Raw genomic sequence first — 21,781 nt, forward strand, 5'->3', positions numbered from 1 at the left:
TTGAGTTTATTTTTCTATATGGAGTGAGATAAGGATCTTATTTCATTCTTCTAAAAGTAAAAATCCTATTTTGTCAGCACAATTTGGTAACGAGACTATCTCTTCCCCATTTAATATATTCTAGGCCTTTGTAAAAAATGAGTAGTCTGTAGGTGAATATTTTTTTTGTTGATTCTCTATTCTGCTTAGTTGATGTACATACCTATCTTTGTACCAGTACCTGCCTCATTTTACTACTGTGCATACGTAGTAGGTTCTGGGCCTTTGCTTTCCATGTAAAGTTAATGATCATTTTTTTCCATCTCTTTAAAGAATGATGCTGGGATCTGGATTAAAAGTGTATTGTGTTTATGGATTGCTTTGGGTAGTACTAGTATATTCACAAGGCCAAGTCTTCCTATCCCTGAACATGGCGTAGTCTTTCATTTTTTTGTAGGTCTCTTTTGCTTCCTTGTTGTAGTGTTTTGCAGTTTTCTTTGTAAAGATGTTTTGTTTCTCTCGTTAGGTGCATTCTTAAGTATTACATCTTTGGGGTTGTTATTGTAAATGGTATTGTTTTAACTTTTTCTTTTATATGTAAAATGGATATGCAATTATCACTCTTCTTTAGAAATTTTTAAACAGAATCTGTTGTTGGTGTTACCATTGAGAAGATACACAGAAGAACCCATAGAAATCAAACAATTTCTACATGTTTAATTCTGTGAGGCACTATTCTTTATAAGAAAATTATTAGGCTATATTGGAAGCTTCTTTTCAGAACAAAAATATCTCAGGCCCTCAAAATGAAGGAGCTCAGAAAGCGCATGGAAAAATTAATCCTCTTTCAATTCCATCTTCTATAAGCTCTTCGAAGCCCTCCTCATATATTTGTCTATTGATTTCACAAACATTTACTATGAAGTATCTAGTGCTTCCTATGTAGCCCTGGTGGTGTTGAGCTACATGTTGAGCTGCTAACTACAAAATCAGCAGCTCTCAATGGCAGGAGTTTTTTCAAACCTTAAAGATGAGGATTTTTACTCCCTTGAGGATTTATAGTTTCAGACACTCATAGGGGCAGCACTATTCTGTTTTACAGAGTCACTAAAAGTTAGCTCGTCTGTGAGTTTTGTCTGCATTTTCCTGGGTTCTGAGCCCTGTGCCAGGAATATGAGAAACATATGGCAAACCTCTGCCCTGGGGAGCTCACTGTCCATTAGCTCTGGGCTTCCAACTCTCTCCCCATCTGGAATGGTCTCCTGCAATCCTCATCTGAACTCTCTGTCCTCTCCTCTCCTCACAAGTGACCGCAGGGGGACCAGCTTCTGTCTAGGATGCTTTCACATGAGCAGTTCCCCATTTATGTTCTAGATTTCTTCCCCGCACAGAGACACGGACCTTTGTTCTGAGGAGAAGAAGAGGAGAAAGACTTACTTCTTTTTTAAAATGGATTCGGGGCCAAGTCTCCTCGTTGAACTTGTAGCCTCCAACGAGCAAGTGGTAGATGTAGTGGGCGGAGAAGCAGTAGGAGCGAGCATACTCCTCCTCAACCCCGCGGAGCAGCAGCGGGAGCTGAAAGGGTGACACAGATGAGAGTGGCTGGGCATGTCTTCAAGGGCACAGTTCAAAACCTCCGGCCACCAGCGACAGGCTGAAGAATCTTACCACGCAGGATTTAATAATAAAATTTCCTCTCTAGGAATGCCGCGATCGAGTAATTAAAGCCTGCCGCCTGACTTCCCATCACAATGATCTCTCTAGCACTTACTGAATATGTATTAAGTTCCAGTCACTGTGCATGCAGGTAAAACCGGAACCCACATCGCGAGTAAACCCATTTCCCAAAGAGTTGATTCTGACTCATAGCAACCCCATAGGATAGGGTTGTCCTACAGATTTTCCAAGGCTGTAATCATCACGGATGCAGACAGTCACATCTTTCTCCCACAGAGAGGCAGTGGGTTTGAACCGCTGACCTCTTGGTGAGCAGTTGGGAAGCCTAACCACTGCAGCACTAGGGAGCCCGTTTGATAGATGCGATGAAAGGTAAAACCCAAGACAACAAAAGCCACCAGCTGCTGCCCAGTAGACTCTACTTCATGGCGACCCCATGTGACGCAGAGAACTGTTCTCCACGGCGTGTTCAAGGACAGGTTTTCTGGCAGGAGGTCACCAAGTCTCTGGGTGGACATGAACACCCCCCCCCCCTGTAGCTGCTGGGCGGTAGCCCAGTAACTTAACCACTTGTACCAGCTTGGGTGGAAAGATACAATAGCAAAAAGCTCACATTCAAAACTATCTCTCTCTCTCTCTCACACACACACACACACACACACACACACACACACACACACACACACACACTGCTCTGTACTGATAGGGATCCCTTCTCTTTACTGACCTGACTCCAAGTCTGTGAGCAGAAGTTCCAGGTGCTGGAGTTAAAGGTGTCTAGGGAAAAGCTCCCGGAAAGATTTAAAGCGCTGGCTGTATAGTAGAATCCCGCAAAAGCCTGCAGGGAAGCCACACGAAAGGAAATTAGTCCTCTGAGGAGACTGATGATGCAGGCTCTTTGGGGGTGGGAGATACAGAAAGGGAAACCAAGTCAGCAGAAGAGAAGCTAAATGGCAAGGAAAGGCAAACCAACATTCCATGGGGTGAAAGGAGACTGTGTTCAGTGGGATTAGCTCTTACCACAAATGGCCCTCTGACTCTGGGCTGATACACTCCATTAAATGAGCAGACTTCTGGGTCAGGGCATGCTTCAAAGTCAAACAGGGAAGCCACCTTCTCCCGACACAACGATGGATCCCCAGTTCCCTCAAAAGTAACGGTGTCGGAGGGGCTGTAATCGGCCGGCTTCAGGTGCCATGTGCACAGACTGCCAAACATGTGGGACAGTGGGAAGGTGGCGGCATAATCCCTCGGGTAACAGGGGTTGGCGAGGTGGGATTTGTTGGGAGAAGCCTGCAAGTACAAGAGTGAGATAGAGGAAACCGTGCTTTTGTAGCTAAACACGTGTTGCCCTCCTCCAACTTCTCGCCGTGGCTACCCTCCAATATTGACAGAGAAATGAACCCAAACAGCAAGAGCAGTCTGCCTCTGTGTGTGCTCGTGGGCATCGGTCCCACTAACTGGAGAACTCCTTGGGGGCAGGGGCAGGTGGATCCTGTGCACCAGGGACAATGACAGGCTCTCTCTAACTTGATCTGACCCAGTCCTCATGGTAGCCTAGTGATAGAGGTTTTATGAACTCCCTTCTGATGAAGAAACAAAGTACCTTTAGATTAATTTAAGATTTTAGATAGACCATCCAATAAAATAATCCAAAACACACAAATAAGGACACAATGATCATTAAGTCTCTTTTCCACATATTTCCAGCCACCAGTTTCCTTCCCTGGCAGGCAATGCCCCACACCTTTTTGTTTGTTTTCAAAAGACTACAAGTGATTTCATCATGGTTCACTCCCTTTTGTTAAAAAACAAAACTCCAGGAGGGGAAGGGGAAGGTGGGGAGAAAAAAGGGGAACTGATCACAATGATCTACATATAACCCCCTCCCTGGGGGATGGACAACAGGAAAGAGGGTGTAGGGACACATTGGACAGTGTAAGACATGAAAAGATAATAACAATTTATAAATTATCAAGAGTTCTGGAGGGAGGAAGGGAAGGGAAGGGAGGGAGAAAATGAGGAGCTGATACCAAGGGCTCAAGTAGAAAGCAAATGTTTTGAGAATGACGAGGCAACAAATGTACAAATGTGCTTGGTACAATGGATGGATGCATGGATTATGATAAGAACTGTATAAACCCCCAATAACATGATTTTAAAACAAACAAACTACAAATAGTTTCATCTAACTTGTAACATATCAGGTCAGAGTCACCTATGGCTGAAATATTTGTTGAAAGGGATAAAAACAGGCCAAATCAATCAACTAGTTAACTTAGTACCCACCCCTCCAGATCTGAAATTTCTTCAATGATGAAAAATTATTTCTGACCTGCTCCAGCAAGGTTAAATGAATATTAGTTCTCCCTTTTGTGTTTGAGTCATTTATTTTTTAAATTAAAATTAAAAAAATCATTTTACTGGGGGCTCATACAACGCTTATCACAATCCATCCATCCATCCATCCATCCATCCATCCATCCATCATGTTAAGCACTTTTATGATGGCATTCCTTAAATAAAATTCAATGATGTGTCAATTTGTCGCAGCATTCAGCACTGCAGCAAAGCTTCACACTGGTCTACACACACAATGAAATGCTGCTCAGTCATAAAAGAAATGAAGCCTGAATGCAGGTGACAATGTGGATGAACCTTGAATACAGTCGCAAAAGGACAAATATGGTAGGATCTCACTTCATTAAATAAGCCCATGTATAGAATCCAAAGGTCATTAGTATTTCCCAGGGAGGGAGGAGGGAAGGAGGAAGGCTTGCTTGGGGGGCAATGAATTTATGTGAACAATGGTAGGAACGTTTAAAAATATTATTGAATTATATATGTAGAAGATATTGAACACTGCTTCTTTGGTGTTTATTTTCAGCGCAATTACAAAGAAAAAAAATCCGAGTGGAAAAAGGAATGGTCATAATGACATCAGCATATTGGCCTTACAAGGAGGCAAACCCAATGTCGCTGAGTCAGTCTGGACTCATAGCGACTCTGTCTGCGGCATCTGAGATGATACATCTTTGAAGGGACGGGCAGCTTTCTCTTTCTCCCTGGGAGCAGTTGGTGGATTTGAACTGCCAACCTTGCTGTTAGCAGCCCAACCCCTAGCTCACAGGGTCACCAGGGTGCCCTAAAACCAAACCAAGTAAGAACACTGTAGCACAACAGTGAACTCATTTGCTACTCTAAAGAAAAAGAACCCATCCAATCAGAAAGCCCAGGAAGAGTAGTCACAGATACAAGAGAACCGTGCTGCTAAGATACAGGGAAGTGAGCGGATGAAACAGGAGTGAGATGAAGCTCAAAGACTACAAAAAGAAGAAAATGGAAGGGTTCAAAATATTAAGCAAAAATACTCAAAAGGGTCAACTAAATTTGAATATACAAATGGAATAACTTCTTCAAAAACTACTAGCAGGAAATTAAATCAGATACATCCTTAATCAGTGGCTAAAGCATCTGCATACATCTTTCTGAATATACAAGGGGACTTCAAATCTTTCGAGGGAAAGTTCCATTGTCTTTTCAGTTCATCTTTTCACAACCTTTTTTCTTGTGTAATGTGCCTTTTAACAACCAGCTAAACATATAAACATACACTTTGTTGCTAAGTTAGACTAAGTGTAAAATGTTGCAAATGCATTTATTCTTTAAAAGATCATTTTCTATATAGGTTGTACATTACAGGGTTTGTTTTTAATTTGTTTCTAAAGCAAAATAGAGTGAAGAACCGAAAGCACCTTCTATTTGGGAGACAGACTCAAACGTAATACTTTTGTAATATGTTAAGTATGTACAGAATGTTTTCAAAACAAAGGAACATCTTTAATGCAGTGTTTCAATTTATGTAGTAATCAGCAATTGTGGTCTGCGATACATTTTAACAATGGAGGCAAACAGTGCCGCTTTACTTTTATTTTAAATTAAGTACATTTTTCCAGGAGAGGGACTTTCTAGAAATGTCAGGGCAGAGATTTCATTCGGACACGTACATTCTGAAACTACCTTCTGGCCCACTCTACAAGGATGTGATCTTTAAGAGCAGATGTGGGCTTAAGGACTCAGCCTTTATTTGTAAGTATTTCCTTAAAAGAAAGGAAATACTTTGTTAATCTATGATCTTTCAAATGGTCCTGTAAACCAATAGTGTTGCAACAAGAATTAAGCTTTCCAGATCTGTGCAACTGTATAGTTTTAAGAACACTGTCACTGCCCTGTTGGTGCCCTTGCGTACTAAGGGAAGTACTGCGCTGTCCCTTCTGCTTATTCCTGGGCAGTTGTTGAGAGACACGTTGGCAATAATCATTCCGGGCAAAGGGTTAGAAATAATAGTCATTTAAGAATTGCAATTGTATAATATAATGTTAAAAGCGGTAAGCAAACAAACCAAGGGCATCAAGTTGATTCTGACTCATAGGGCCCCGAATAGGATTTCCAATGTTATAAAGGTTTATGTGAGCAGAGGGTCTCACCTCATCTTTCTCATGTGGACTGGATGGTGAGTTGGGGGTTTGAACCGCTGACCTTTTGGTTAGTTCAACACTTACCCAAAAGCACTGCCCTTACAACTCCAAACCCACCGCCATTGAGTCAATGTGACTCATAGCGACCCCCACCCTGTTGGTTTCTGAGATTGTAATGATTGATGGGAGTAGAATGGTCAGCCATTCTCCCAAGGAGCTGCTCGTGGTTTCAAACTGCCAACCATGCGGATCATAGCCCAACGTGCAACCACAGTCCCACCAGGGCCCCTACTATGACCGTCAGAATGGATAAATGAAGAAGAACAGAAAATCCAGACACGGATCCTCAAAACCAAACCCTGACATTGCTATCTGGTACCACTCACTCCCTGCCTGCCTTCCAGTTGATTCTAACTCATTGTGACCCAACAGGGCAGAGCAGAACAGACTGGAAAGAGATGGTCACAGCTTGCTCCTGCAGAACTGCAGCTGAGCACTTCACTATTTGTACTGGCAGGGTGCCAACCCTGGTATAGAATCACTAATACATGTGTACAAGAAAGTTTACGTCCTGCTGCTATAGCAACGAAGCAAGGCATAGCCCAGTGCCCTTCAGGAGAACAGTTACACAACTATGGAATGTTAAATCATACAGAAAGTGTTTTATATATATATGTTAACCTGTAACACTTAGACAAACCCAGCAAGCTGTGTTCAGCGGTGACATGCAGAAGGTGGGATTGGACAGAGAATCTTTCATTTTTATTTAGTGTACTTCCTTTTGTCTGCTTTGTAATTTTTACAATAAGAATGTATTTTTTAAGTTGTGTTGGGACATTATCTACATATACAAGTCAATAGTTCAGTCCTATTAAGAAGGGTGGAACAATCATTATCACCATCAATTTTACAATGTTTTCTTCTTCCTTGTACTCCTGACTGTTAGCTCAGCATCTCTCCAACCTCCCTTGCCAGGCCCACAAGGAACTATTAATCCACTTACTGTCTCTGGGTTCACCCTATCTGAGTTTCACATACTGTAAAACATACAAATGCAAAGAAACAAACGAGCTAACCATAACAAAAGAAAACCCTCCATCAAAAAGAAAGGAGAAAACGTTAAAAACTAGAATAACTCTAAGATGGTTCAAGCGGGAGATCAAATGATAAGGTGTTAAAGTTCAACCCAGGACACCTGCCATCGCCCACTTTCCAAGTACTGTCTGATCGCAGGCCTATGCATGTCTCTGGTCTGCGTCCAGGGGGAATTCACCAGAGGCTTAATCCACGGGCACTCTCCCTCCCCTTTTTTCTTTTTCTACAGATACAATTTTTAAATGGGTCAAAAGGTTTATCCAATAAACTATTACATTTTGGCCTAACTATTATCTACTATAGCTGCCCCTACGATCGTCTCTGTCTGATAACAAAGCTCTTCCCGTCCCGTGACTACGGTCATAGGGAATCACCGGCAGTTTAATCTAAGCGTGGACCTTGGAAATGGATTTCACCTCCCACAGCCATCCACAGCCTCCTGTACACCGAGTGTGAGTGGTCACAGTTGCAACTTTGACACCAAGGATGTATTTTCTTTTATTAAAAAGCACCCAGTGCTACAGATAAGAGCTTGCAATATAGGGAACCCAGACAGATAAACCCCTCAGGAGCAATAATGAGAGTAGCGCTACCAGGAGGGTAAGGGATAGGTGGGGGGAGTAAAGGGGAACTGATCACAATGATCTACAACAGAAAAGTGGGTAAAGGAAGACAGTGGTCAGTGTAAGACATGAAAAAAAAATTGATCAAGGGTTCATGAGGAAGGGAGGACAGGGGAGGGGGGAAATGAGCTGATACCAAGGACTTAAGTAGAAAGAAAATGATAATGGCAACATATGTACAAATGTGCTTGACACAATGGATGGATGTATGGATTGTGATAAGAGCCGTAAGAGCCCCAATAAAATGTTTTTAAAAAACTCAATATAGGTTTTCTGTTTCTTTTCTTGTTTTGTTTTGTGTTTCAATGAGGGTACTTAGAATAGTGTGTACTCATAAAAATATAATTGCAAGGCATATTTAAGAACAGAAAAAATGCTCATGATGCATTATTAGGTTAAAGAAAAGCTGGACCTAAAACTATAATATACTATTATGAGATCAATTTCATAAATACACAAATAAACATGCATACTCACACAAACTGGGAGGAAAGATAATATGCTAAGAGCAGTTAATTAAAAAAAATTAAATCTGATGCTCGCTTAGGCAGCACATAGACTAAAACTGGAATGATACAGAGAAGAACAGCATGGCCCCGTACAAGGATGACGCACAAATTTGGAAAGCGTTCCATATTTTTGAATAAGAGCCCCCTTGGGACCGCCAGCCCTAGCAAAAGCACTAGAGGAAGAGAGGCCCTCAGCTGCTGGGGAGTCTTTGCCCCCAACTCACCGAGAATATTCCATCCAGACCCCCTGAAGGAAGGGGAGGGGCTTAGAGAGCCCAACCTTGTCATGCACCATCAATAAAGTACACTGTACCCAGAAAAAATTAAATATGTATATATATTTGCATGTGTTTTCTACATTTCCCCCTCACTAAAACATGTATTATATTTAAACTACATAGAAGAGAAAATTCTTATTGAAAAAAGGAGAAGTAGTAAATGCATGTTCCTAATACCCTATCTGATAGTAGAGTGTAATCTGAGTGCTGGAGTGACTAGAGATTTGCTAGTAAGAGAATGATTTGCAAAGTATATATCATTTAATAAGTGTCATTCTCATCACAAAACAAAACTAACCCATCAAAAACTAACAACCCCCAAAATCACTGTCATAGAAGCCATTCTGACTCCTGGCCACCCTATAAGATAGAGCGGACCTGCCCCTGTGGGATTTGAGACTAAATCTTCCTGGGAGTAGAGAGCCTTATCTTTCTCCCTCTCACTACACAAGAGAGCCCCTAATTTTGAACATGAGGAAATGAGACAGAGATTGATGGGAATGTGTTATTTATCCATCTAGTTCTCATGACACAATTCTTTGCGAGAACCAAGTCATGGCTTACCGACACTTATTTGGCACCTGAACGTATTGGTCAGGCAGGTGCAGACGTGCCGTTGTAGATGATCCTCATTACATTTGGATCGCTCCCTCACCTGAGTCAGGAGTGTAGGGCGCCCGGGGCAGAGCCATTGTCTCTGACATACAGAGGTTACCAGCCAAGTGGGGGAAGATGTCTTCCCAGCCTGTCCACAGGGATAGGCTGAGGTCTCACTTCTCTGCCTCCAGCTCTGGCTCTGGGTTCCCACCCAGAGATCTGCACACCCAAAGGCAAAGGTGGCATAGCCATGTGGGTTCTAGAGGGTTATGTAGTGTAGTGTGTGCGTTCCTCAGTAAAGGCCAGCCAGACTGAAAAAGTTAGCCTTCTTGGTGCTGGAAATGAATGATGTCATTTGCTTCCCTTACTGTACCTGAAGGTAAGAAGGTGGTCTGTCTCCTACCAAAAATCCAGGGTCAGGGTATTTGTATGCTGTTTGAAGTATTTAATAAGCAAGGGGGAGAGGGTGGTGGACTCTGAGACCTCTAAGGAGCATGCCCATGTAACAATGGATTCAGGAGGGTGAGCTAAGTTGGGTCAATGGGGCTACTCTGGGGCGAGGTCTGCCTAAGGGGAGAGTCAAGTCTAGAGTGATAGGGGAGTTTCTTGAGCCCTAGAAGAAAGGCTGATCAGCTCTGCAGGGGAAGGATGAGGCTTTCTACTCCCGTGAAGATGTGCAGGCTCAGTGACTCTCTGGAGCATGTCTCTCCTGCCCTACAGGGTCGCTCTGAGTCAGAATTGACTTGATGGCAGGGGAAGTGATTTCCCAGGGGGATGATGGATAACATTCTCTAACAAAATAACAATGGTGTCTATAAGATGAGCCATAGATAAACTATAGATGTATACCTGGATTTTTGGTATTTTACTTAACTGTAGGCCCAATCTAAGAACAATTAATTAATTCTTTTTCTTAAAAAAGCCAATGAATTCTTATGACATGTTTCTGTTTGATACTTGACTTCATGAAGTGATCACTGGAGATACAGGTGCTACAGCAAAGGATGGTGAAGAAAGTAGATGGTGCCCAACTATCAGAAAGAATAGCACCTTGTAGCAGATGGATATTGAGCCTCCACTCAAGTACTCTCTCAATGCAAGAATACATTGTTCTATTAAATTGACATTCCATGATGCTCACTTTCCAGACACAATTGTTGAAGACAAAGCAGGTACATAAGCAAATGTGGTGAAGAAAGCTAATGGAGCCTGGCTATCAAAATATATAGTATTTAGGGTCTTAAAGACTTGAAGGTAAACAAGCGGCCATCTAACTCAGAAGCAACAAAGCCCACATGGAAGAAGCATACCAGCTTGTACGATCATGAGTTGTTGAAGGGATCAGGTAGCAGGAATAAAAGAACAAAAAATCATAACACTGTAAATTAGGAGGAGTGCAGAGTGGGGATCCAAAGCCAATCTGTAGGCAACTGGACATCCCCTTACAGAAGGGTTGGGAGAGGAGACATTCAGTCAGGGTGCAGTATAATAACAATGAAATATACAACTTTCCTCTAGTTCCTAAATGCTTCCTCCCCTCCCCTCCCCCACTATCACGATCCCAAGTCTACCTTACAAATCTGGCTAGACCAGAGGATATACACTGGTACAGATAGGAACTGGAAACACAGGGAATCCAGGGTGGATGAACCCTTCAGGACCAGTGCCAAGAGTGGTGATACTGGGAAGGTACAGGGAGGTGGGATAGAAAGGGGGAACCATTTATAAGGATCTACATATAACCTCCTCCCTGGGGGATGGACAACAGGAAAGTGCGTGAAGGGAGACGTTGAACAGTGTAAGACATGACAAAATTAAAATTTATAAATTATTAAGGGTTCATGAGGGAGTGGGGAGTGGGGAGGGAATGGGGAAAATGAGCAGCGGATGCCAGGGGTTTACGTGGAGAGCAAATGTTTTGAGAATGATGAGGGTAACGGATGTACAAATATGCTTTATATAATTGATTTATGTATGGATTGTGATAAGAGTTGTATGAGCCCCCAATAAAATGATTTTTTTTAAAAAAGAATAGCACCTTGGGTCTTAAAGGCTGGTTTTCAAACAAGCCATCTAAGTGAAACTGCAACTAAGCCAGTGGTTCTCAACCTGTGGGTCGAGACCCCTTTGGGGGTGAAATGACCCTTTTACAGGGGTTGCCTGATTCATCACAGTAGCAAAATTATAGCTATGAAGTAGCAACAAAAAAATTTTATGGTTGAGGGATAACCACAACATGCGGAACTGTATGAAAGGGTCGCGGCATCAGGAAGGTTGCGAACTAAGCGCACATGGAAGAAGCACATCAGTCCGTGTGATCCATGGATTATAAATAATATAATCTAAATCTAAAGGAGGGAATGGTACCAGAGCTTAAATGGTTTGCAGAAGGCGATGGATGACAGTGGGAGCGCAAACTTCATTTGCAGGGTCCACACATGAACTAAGCCTGTGTTGGTTTCCCTCTGATCACAGCTGAGGCATGTGAACAGCCGTGTTGTCAGACAGAAAGCGCTGTGAAGTCGATTATGGAGACTTAGGTCAAAATGTCATCTTTATCATTTGATCCTACTTTTGACCCATCTTTAAGCTGTTTCAGTTAAAAAAAAAAGGAGGAGGAAATACACGTGGATTGGCTTTTGCAACATACAGAATGCAATCTCCCTGATGAGTCATTTAAATTCATCCTATTAAAAAAATATTCCCTGTTTTCTCCTTGATTGAAGTTTTAATATTTATTTGCTATTCTTGTTAGTTTATTGTGGTTGCTTTTTTTCCAAGTGTTTTTCTGTTTTTAAAGTGTTTCCCAGGGTAGGTAAACCTGAATGGTTCTTTGTGGGACAGCAGGGGAGGTGGGAAGACATGGGGAGCGAAGAACAGCAAGTACAAGAATGAAGAAAATGTTCTCAATCTGATAGTGGTAGACAAGGCTCCAGGAGTGGATGGGATACCAATTGACATGTTTCAACAAGCCAATGGAACACTGGAAACATTCACTCATCTATCCCAGGAAATTTGGAGACAGCTACTTGGCCAACTGACTGGAAGAGAGTCATATTGGTGCCCATTCCAAAGAAAGGTGACCCAGCAGAATGCTCCCATTGAAGAACAATATCATTTATATCACATGCAAGTGGAAAGTTCATCCCAAAGGGTTGCAGCAGGACAGTGACAGGGAGCTGACAGAGGTCCAGAAAGATTCAGAAGAGGGTGTGAAACAAGTGATCAGAAAGATGTTTATTTGTGTTTCATTGACTATGCAAAGGCATTTGACTACGTGGACACAACAAACTATGGGTTGCCTTGAGACAAATGAGCCTTTCAGAACACTGCATTGTGCTCCGGGGGAACCTGTACATGGATCAGGAGGCAGAAAAAGGAAACATCACGTTTTAAAAATCAGGAAAGGTGTGTGTCAGGGTTGTACCCTCTCATTATTCTTAATCAGTTTGTGTGCTGGGCCAATCACCAGAGAAGCTGGAGTACATAAAGAAGAGAGTGACACCAGGAGCGGAGGAAGACCTGAGATATGGAGATTGTGGTAGTTACATAATTTCGTTAACTTGAAGATATATAAAAGTGTAGTGGTAGAGTCCAAACTTTCAATCAGGTCACAGCCTGATGGCACCTCCTTGTGGGTGTGGCTTTCTCATAAAGAGGGCTCAGGGAACCTCCCCCCCCCCTCTGCCTTCACTCTCCTGCTTGCTGGCCACCTGAGAGCTGCCACGTTTCCACTGACTTCAGATCCACCGACTTTGCACCCGTCAGCCTGTGATCTTTCTGCATTCGGCATCAGTGCATGTGGCTGCGGCGTCTGAGAAAGAACTCATGGACTAGTGTAGCACCTACGGACTGGGCTGGAGTGTTTTCTTGACATACGATTACTTCTTGATCTAAAGCTCTTTCTTACAACTCTTCTTGAAGTGACTGAACTATTGAATTGTACGGTATGGGGACTCTATGCCAATAAAACTATCTGTGGGGAAAAAGGAGCTTTGGGTTACTCTAGGCTTCTCCCTTTCTGCCCTTCCTCAGGCAGTGCTCAGTCTCTTTGGCATCAAATGTCCCATGCATATGTACCAGGGGCTCTGGCTTTTTTGGTGAGACCTAGAAGTTTTGGGGTAGGAGGCCCACAATTAGAAGGTGAGTTCCCATCACCCACCTTGCATGAGCTTTTGGTAAATGAGCTCTGCTAGAGAAGACACATCTGCAAACCAGCCAGGTTTTTCTACCAGGCTCTGCAAACCAAACCAAACCAAACCAAACCAAACCAAACCACACCACACCACACCACACCACACCCAACCCAACCTAACCTAACCCAACCCAACCCAACCCAAACCAAACCAAATCAAACCCTAAACCAAACCCAACCAAACCCCGAACCAAACCAAACCCACTGCTACCGAGTGAAGACTGATTCACAGAGACTCAACAGAGGGTTCCTGAGACTAGTGCGGGCTAGTGGCTGAGAACTGCTGTTCCTTTGTTGGATAATCAAGGAGGCTTGGAGGTGTGCAGATTAACCTGCGGATGTCACACCAACTGTGTGCACAGGACTCCTCAACCCTCGTCCGTGGCCCGACATCCCATCAGAATCCAGGACCGATGGCCTCTTGCTCGTCCCAAACTCCTTCGGGAAAGGAGGAGTGTGCGTGCCTTCTCCATCTCAATGGTCCAGCCAGGGCTGAGGCTGAAGTTCCTTGAGAGCTGGAGTTTACTCTGGGTCTCATCCACGGGAGAAGCATCCTCATACACACTCAATACAATAGACCGAGCTTCTACGGTGACAAACTCCTAGCTGAGGCCTGCCGTATCCATCTCTGCCCTGGGCCAGTTACTGGAACTGCCGACCTCCGTGATGGAAGCAGGCTGCTCTTAGATCCCACTCAATACAGGGTCTGCCAAATACAGACTCACTTCAAAGGAGGCTTAGCGTGGGGAGAGCTCTGACACTCTCCTTCAGCAAGCGTTTCTCAAGACCAATGTTATTACGTTGTCTTCACCCAGGAGAGTCCCCAAATTCTCAGCCTTCTTTAGCTATTGGCTTAAAACAGAGTGTCCCTAAATGAGTCTCGGGTCTGGAGTCATTTCCAAAGCATCTGGAGCTCTGAAACGTCCCTGGATGTCCACTGGCACATGCCACAGGAGAACGATACCCCCAGGAGACAGCATGGATCCTTCAGGGGCCCACTAAAGAATGCTAGTGTTTTCTATCAGTCTTCCAACTGGAGTAGAAAGGAGAGAGCCCAGGTTGTAGGGACTTTCCCCAGCTCAGGGCCTCATGGGAACGCATGCTACCCGCTGGGCCCAGGTACCTTAAGGAGCTTGGCCAGAAATGTCTTCTCCGCTTCGTTCCGCCCATAGCACCGGAAGCTGTGTGTATACAGGGTATATGCGTAGCCATACAGAGACACCTGCACAATGTCGCTGGTGTTCAGCCCTTCCTGCTCTTCCACTGCGAAGGAGATTTGGGTGGAGGCCCCACCCAGGTCCAGGGCTCCTGTCGTCTCCACTCCACGTGGACGCGTCCACGAACGCCACAGGTTCTTCTGCACAGTGGGAGAAGGAAGCAAGGAAAAAGGCCAAAGGCACCCGTCTCTGTCTGCCCAGGATTCTCCACCCACACCCTGCGCCTAGCAGCATTAGAGGCCTCATCGCTTCTTCTGATGCTCCAGTGGTGAACGCTAAGGCCTGCAGGGACTGGGCAGGCGATGTGAACTTGAGTACTTACTGAGTGCACTAGAGTTCAAGTGGACAACAGTGGATGCTGGGGCCAGGACACCCTGGTGAGTGCACTAGCTGCAGCCCTTCCCAATAGACTGCTACCGTGTGGGAATATGAGTCCATTGGGATGGGTTCTTACTTTGTGGGGGCAGGGGGTGGGTGGGATCAGGAGAAGCTAGACATGTGGCTATTTTTGCAACATGTCCTATAGGTGAACTATTGACAACATTTCCAACGTCGATGCATTCAAGGAGAACAACACTGGCTATGGTCTGGGTACTCTGAGTTTGGATCCTCTGACACCTGACAGTTGGCATGGGGGTTGAGTCCCCTAGGCTTCCCGAGAGCAAGGAGTGTGGACTGTGGGGTGTGAGGAGGCCTGGGTACCCACAACGAGGTGGGAAGCGGGCTGCCTGAAGGCTCACTGATTCCACAAGGCCATGAACCCTGTCGGAAAGATCATCTTTCCGCTGTCCTTCACAAGACCCAATCCTCCAGGGTCAGATTGACATTTCCTCCCCTGTTTTCAAAATCGAATAAAGTAAGAATGTTCCCCCTCCCCTTTCCACTCAACGTTCCTGACGATCCAACTTTGGGCACTAGTCATACATGGGGTACGGGGTACCCATGTCTTAGCTATTGCTTCCAAGATGCCGCTGCCCCGTCAGGCCGTGCGATGGGAATGGCACTGCACAGATGGCCTGTTGGCATGCACCTCTGCTCACACTACCACCCAAGCAGACGAGACAAACAGCAAGATGAAAAACCATGCATTTGTTTCCACACACCTCCAGGAAATTGCCCATTAAATAGTTGGCTGTAATCCATCCATATACCCCTTCCTCTTGCCCAGAAATGATTTGAGCACCCCTAAAGTCAAAGGGCTGGGACTTGAAGTAGTTTTGGATGCTTGCAAGGACTTCACTGGCTGCTGTTTCGTTTTGCAACCTATGCAGGGCACAGAATAGAAGTGGCTGAGTGCCCAGACAACACAGTCTTCCAAGAGTCCCACTGCAGGGAAAATGCAAGCCCCCCCCCGCCCAGCCCCGCCCCCCACCGCAGGGCCAGGTTTCCCACATGGGTGAGATTACACAAGCGACCCCCTTTGCAAGGGGAAACTTCCAGGAGCAATGGTGAAGGCTTGCCTCCTGGCTATCTCTGCCAAACAGGAAGTTGACTTACGGTAACTAATAGATGTGTTCTCCCCACCCCAACTAGTTCCGGCCCCAAGTCTCTACCAACCAGCTCATCAAAAGGGGGTCTCTTACTTTACCACAATTGCTCCAGCTCAGATCAGCAGAGGAAAGGACAGCGAGGAAGGCAAAGGAGTGGTGAAAAGAGGCACTTGGGGGTGGGAGGGGGGACCATATAAGGGAGCTCTCTGTAGACCAGAAGACGGGACAGTTTGAAAGCATACACTCCCTGAAACGGAACGGCTTCTGACTCATAGCGATTCAACCGGGCAGAGCCGATTTCCCCTTTGGGTTTCTGAGACCTTTGCATCTTTATACACTGATAGCCTCATCTTTCTCCCAAGGAGTGGGTGGTGGGTCCAATCGACCTTGCCGTTAGTACGCTCTGCCACCAAAACTCCTTGGGGAAAGAATGGGGTTGAGAATTTAGCTCCTGGAGAGGGCATCGTTATAATAGGATCTCTCCTTTCGGACCGGATAGAAAACTCATCCATGGGCTGACCCACGGAGGCGTGAGAGCATAGTCCCATCACATCACCTATGATGTCGCATCATGAATATCATTTATCCGCTGTCATCCGGCCTGATGGAAGATAGCTCATCTACAAGCGGACCTCCTACCGAGGGCTCAAGTAGAAAAGTGTTTTGGAAATGATGATAGCCACATATGTACAAATATGCTCGATACAATTGATGTATGGGATGTTATAAGAGCTATAAGAGAACCCAATAAAATGATTTTTTTTAAAAGAAGGAAAGGTCTTCTGGGATCTTACTGCCCCATTGGGTTAAGAATGGCACGGCACTAGCACATTTTTTGGCTCAAGCTAATGAAAAATCAATGCTACACTCAGCAGTCTTTCCCAATTCAGTGACAAACGCTTCCTGACTGGAAAATAAAAAATTAAGAGTGCCCCCCCCCCGCCCCGTTCTCCTTCCAGCAGGCTCTCACTTTTCGTTTTTGATAGTTCACTTTTCTGGTGATCAAAATATCAGTGATTTCCTTAGAAGAAATGGATCCGTGACAGAAAAGTTGGATGAGGAGGAGCTACTACTATTTAATGTATTCAAATAGGATAGCCACTCCTTCACTCAAGTGGTACGCTCTCTCTTCCAGTTTCCTGTCACGGGCAATACATGTAGAGTCTTTCCATTGCTTCTCACCAAGAGGTCCAGGAGGAACAAAGAAAAAAGACTTGGGATCTTTAGAAGGTTTTCCTTCGGAAAGAAATACCAGAAAGAAAGGTTTTCTAGAAAATTTCTATTTCAGGCAAACCCGATACTTTGAAACACCGCTACTGTATGGAGAACAGCAGAATGCAGAGAAATTTGTCTTCCTTCCACATTCTACTTAGTCAAGCAGGATATAGGAGCAGACACAAGGGCATGTGTGGAAGTTCCAAGGGACAAGGTCCAATCTAACTGAAGGAGCGTTTCATGGCTTCTCTTCCAAGGTGACCAGGGACAACGTGGGTGTTTGTCTATTTCTTTATATACCTTTCTCACATCTTCCCACCGTGAACTCTAGCATTACTGGGGCCACAACCAATGTGGCTTTTAATCCAAATGGGTGGCTTCTTCTGGCTACAAACCTTATGTCCCAAAGCTGGAGCAGCCTCTGCCCAGAATAGGATTGAGTTCGCTGTTTTTTTTTCTGGTGTGCTTCTGACCTGTTTTCTTTTTAATTTGTGATGAAGGAATTAGAGACTTATAATGGAGAGAACAAAGCAGGGAAAGGGCATTCAGGAACAATGCTACATGGCCGTACAATTAGCAAGAAATGCTCGGTTGAAGGAAATGAGATGTTTGTTTCATGGAAACTCCAAAGACATGAGGGCATTTTTGGCTCAGGCATTTCATTATTTGAAAACAGGTTTCAAAGTCACTTTGCACGCGGGGAGAAGCTACCTAGCAATGGGCTACCTTGAGTGGAGTTGGTGGTTCACAGGGGTCAAAGCACCGATGCTTTTCTGAAGGACACGACGTGAGGACATTTTGTGTTGTCCTTTTATGCAGAGTTCTCAGGACAACCACCAAGGGAAATGGACTCAATTTTAGAACGATTTCTTTTTTTTGAATGTTTCCCAACCTCGAGGGCCAACATTGGCAGCGGAATACGGTCTCCCATGTTGAGATTTGCTCCCAGAAATAGAGTCAAGTTCCTGGCACGGTTCGACACATTTTTGACTGATTTGGAGCAACGGGCTCCTTCCTCCCACGGCACCCTTACCTCAGCAAGCGCATCCCAGCCGTGGCGCCCAGGTGAATGGTGGTAGAACCATGGAGGTGGACTGGAATCTGCTTCTTGATGTCTTGCATGCACTTCTCAAAGGTTTGGGGGACATCTTGGGGGTTATTCGCATAGCTGGAGATCCCAGAACCTGAAGAAGCAAGCAGTCGGTAACTCTTCCAGCATCCCCAAGACCAATAACATGAACCCAAACTCAAAGCCATCGTCGTTCAGCCAAAAAACCTTTACACAATCAACAAAAGGGTGTGAACATGTCTGCGTCTCGGGAGGGGAAAGAGGCAGGTGCACTGAGTCCCATGGGGTCTCACGGGCCAAGTCCTCCCGAATTCTAGAAGGAAGGAATCAGCCAAACAGAAAACACAAGCCAGAGCCTGCTTCTTTGAAAACAACAACGAAGGGGCCTTATTACGGAAACTTCACATGTAACTAAACGTGGGGAGAATTGTATTTAGAAGGCACCCCCTGCCCCCAAGCATCCATCTTCCAGCTGCCACAGTGGTCAAAGCTGGCTTCATCTTTCCTCACGCCCACTGCCTTCCGACAAAGCAAACTGCAGACAACGTATCATTCCATCCTGAAGATACGTGAGCGTGCATCGTGAAAGGCAAGAATTCTTCGAAGGGAGCAACCACGTGGTCTCGTGATTACATCTGTGGTCCTAAGTCTAGAGAAAACCACCAGCTCTTTGATTCTATCACACAGGAGCCCAAAGAATTGGGCTCACACTTCTTTCCTGCTTCCTCTCCCTCCTAGCTTCTTTGAATCAAGATGCACACTCGCGCCACACCATGACAGCAGCTGATAGGTTTCTTAATCTATCTCTTCATCCGCACGTGCTGTCCTACCTTTCTAATTTGTTCCTTGTAGTTTAAAAAACTCCCTTGACTGTCTTGTGGAGTTTCTCACAGCCTGGAATTTGTTCACGGACGGAATACCCATGGGTTCATTTAAACTAGTATTGCTCAATCCCCAGCATGTCCTCTAAATTGAAGATTGAGTTTTCCAGGAGTACCGTGAGAGGGCTTGGTGTGCCCTTGCCATCACAGCACGTCCTGTCTAGCTGTGATCTGTTTTGGTGATGTTCACAGTCAGGGTGGTCTCTGCTTAGATCCGTTTTCACATGCCATCACCCACTGCCCCCAAGTTAATTCTGACTCAGCGATGTGATTTAGGGTTTCCAGGAGCTTCCTCTTGCCCCTGTAGAGCAGCCGGTGGGTTTGCATATCCGACTCTGCGGTCAGCAGCCCAATGCCGTCCCCACAGAGTCACCAGGGCCCCTTCCTCCATGGACAGTTGTGACATGGTGACCATTTTCCCTCCCAAACTTCCTGATGATCACTCATCAGTCACAATTTGTGCAGGAAAAACCAGGAGGAGCCTTGATCCCATCCCTCTTATTTATCATCTGAAGAAATAGAAGTTATATCACTTTCACTCTCCTAATTTAATCAATGAGAGCTTTTTTGGGGGGTGGGGCAGGGGTATCTCTAGATGAAACAAGAATCTTCTGACTCTATGAAGTTACAGATACATCTGATGTGCTCCCGTTTGTTGCCATTTTATTCTGATAGATGCTCCAATGGGCCATCTGTACCCAGGAGGCCCTCTTCAGTTCGGCCTTATTTCCTGTAACATGATTTCAGCGTGGGATGACCCAATAAGCACGGTAATTATGGGGTTGCTTCTGCTTCCTAGCTAATCTGCAATGAACAGCTTCAGTTTTTCAGTACATCAAAGGTTCTGTTTCTAAGCCTGACTAGCATCTGTCTCTCTCCCAATACCACAGCACCTTCCAGAAAAAAATCAAAGCCTCTTTCCAAATTCCCCCAAGAGGCAAGGTAAGCACCGGCTTCTTTATTCTTATTTCCTAACCTGCAGTGGATAATTTCACATGAAATGGTCCATAATATATTAGTAATTAAGCACAAGTAAACTCATGCTTACCTTGTTTATTGGATAACCTATCTCTGCCAGAAACCCGCGAGTCCCTCTGCTTTCTGATGGGATCGATGTTATCATAGCACTTTGTAACCCCCCCGCCTCAAATATGTAACCAGCCATTTCTCCAAGGCTCTTTAATTGCATTTATCGAGAAATGGTGTTTAGCACATCAAGTCTGGAAGCGAGGGTGCTCACTGTACGCCCTTTGAAACGGTAAAACAAAAACACGTAGAAAAAAAGAATGGTTGGAAACTGAGGTTAGTAGTAATTGTACAATTCTACTTCACGTGATCGAGATATGGAAGGATAGGTAATATGAATTAAAATCCCAACTAATTAAACAAAAAGGAAAAAACCCCAAAGCAATTGCCATCAATTTGGACACATGATGATCCTCCACGTGCCAGTGAAGCACCGTGTTCTACAGGCTTTTCAACGGCTGTGGTCTTTTGGAAGTAAGACGCCAGAGCTTTCTTCTAAGATAAAAGAAAGCTTTGTGTGGATTGAAATGGCCAACCTTGGGCTTAGTGGCTGGGGGCTTCGCTCTGTGCCCTATCTGGGGATTCACTTTCAGAGGATAGAAGTTTGGTACATTTTAAGAGAAGACACAATGAATTTTTAATGATATTTCTAACTCATATTCAATCCTATAGGTTTTACATAGCCTCCTCGATTTTACAACATTCATTCTCCTCCACACACACCCTCAAGGCTAAAAAACCTGGTTCCCATCTATTCCAACATATGATTCATTTGCTTCATTTCATAACTATCAATGAGACTTTCAATCCCAACACTACCACCAATTAATTACATGATTCATAAGGGGCCCTGTGTGTTAGTCTGGGTAAACTAGGGAAACAAATCCACAGAAACTCATATGTATAAGAGAGACTTTTAAATAAAGGGTAAGTGTACATTAAGAAAGCATCCCGACCGAGTGCTGCCCAAGCCCATAAGTCCTACATTAGCCCATATGTCCAACACCAATCTACACAGACCTCCTCCATCTCACAAAACACACGCAATGATGCCGACCGCAGGAGGAAAGCAGAGTCCGTGAATGTGTAAGCATCTCAGCGCTGGCAGGGTTCTCCACATGGGTGGTCCAGCACCCAGGGTTCCATCAGGGTAGGTCCATGTGGCTTCTCCTCAGGAATGTCTTGCATGAAGTGAGCCTTGCCAGCTGAAGCAGGGAACTAGCTAAGGCAGCTGCAACCTGGTCCGACCATAAGAAAGCAAGAGGCCCGAGAACTAGAAATGTGAAGCTCACCAAGCCATTTAGCTCACGTGTTTATCGGCCAGGTTGGCACAATAAACCTTAGCTATCCCACCCTAGTAGTGCAACACTTAAGTGTTTGGCTGCCAACAGAAAGGTTGACTATTTTAACCTACAAGCTGTTCTGTGGAAGAAAAGATTTGGCCACCTGATC

The 21,781-nt window shown here is 44.7% G+C and overlaps 1 protein-coding gene and 1 non-coding gene across 2 annotated transcripts in view; one reads left to right on the top strand and one right to left on the bottom strand.

Moving 5' to 3' along the window:
- ENTPD3 (ectonucleoside triphosphate diphosphohydrolase 3) overlaps positions 1-21,781 on the bottom strand; it is a 56,895-nt gene that overhangs the window by 6,064 nt on the left and 29,050 nt on the right. Inside the window, exons 5-10 of the mRNA XM_075556019.1 lie at positions 18,387-18,537; positions 15,752-15,911; positions 14,555-14,788; positions 2,677-2,949; positions 2,384-2,494; positions 1,417-1,554 (exon numbers count right to left, since the gene is read on the bottom strand). Of these exons, the coding sequence (XP_075412134.1) occupies positions 1,417-1,554; positions 2,384-2,494; positions 2,677-2,949; positions 14,555-14,788; positions 15,752-15,911; positions 18,387-18,537 (1,067 nt within the window). The remainder of the gene's footprint in view (positions 1-1,416; positions 1,555-2,383; positions 2,495-2,676; positions 2,950-14,554; positions 14,789-15,751; positions 15,912-18,386; positions 18,538-21,781) is intronic.
- Positions 8,388-8,493, top strand: LOC142455728 (U6 spliceosomal RNA). The gene has a single exon (XR_012785873.1). It is a non-coding gene; the product is annotated as a U6 spliceosomal RNA (small nuclear RNA).

The sequence above is a fragment of the Tenrec ecaudatus genome, chromosome 8 (genome assembly GCF_050624435.1).
Source record: "Tenrec ecaudatus isolate mTenEca1 chromosome 8, mTenEca1.hap1, whole genome shotgun sequence".
NCBI lineage: Eukaryota > Metazoa > Chordata > Mammalia > Afrosoricida > Tenrecidae > Tenrec > Tenrec ecaudatus.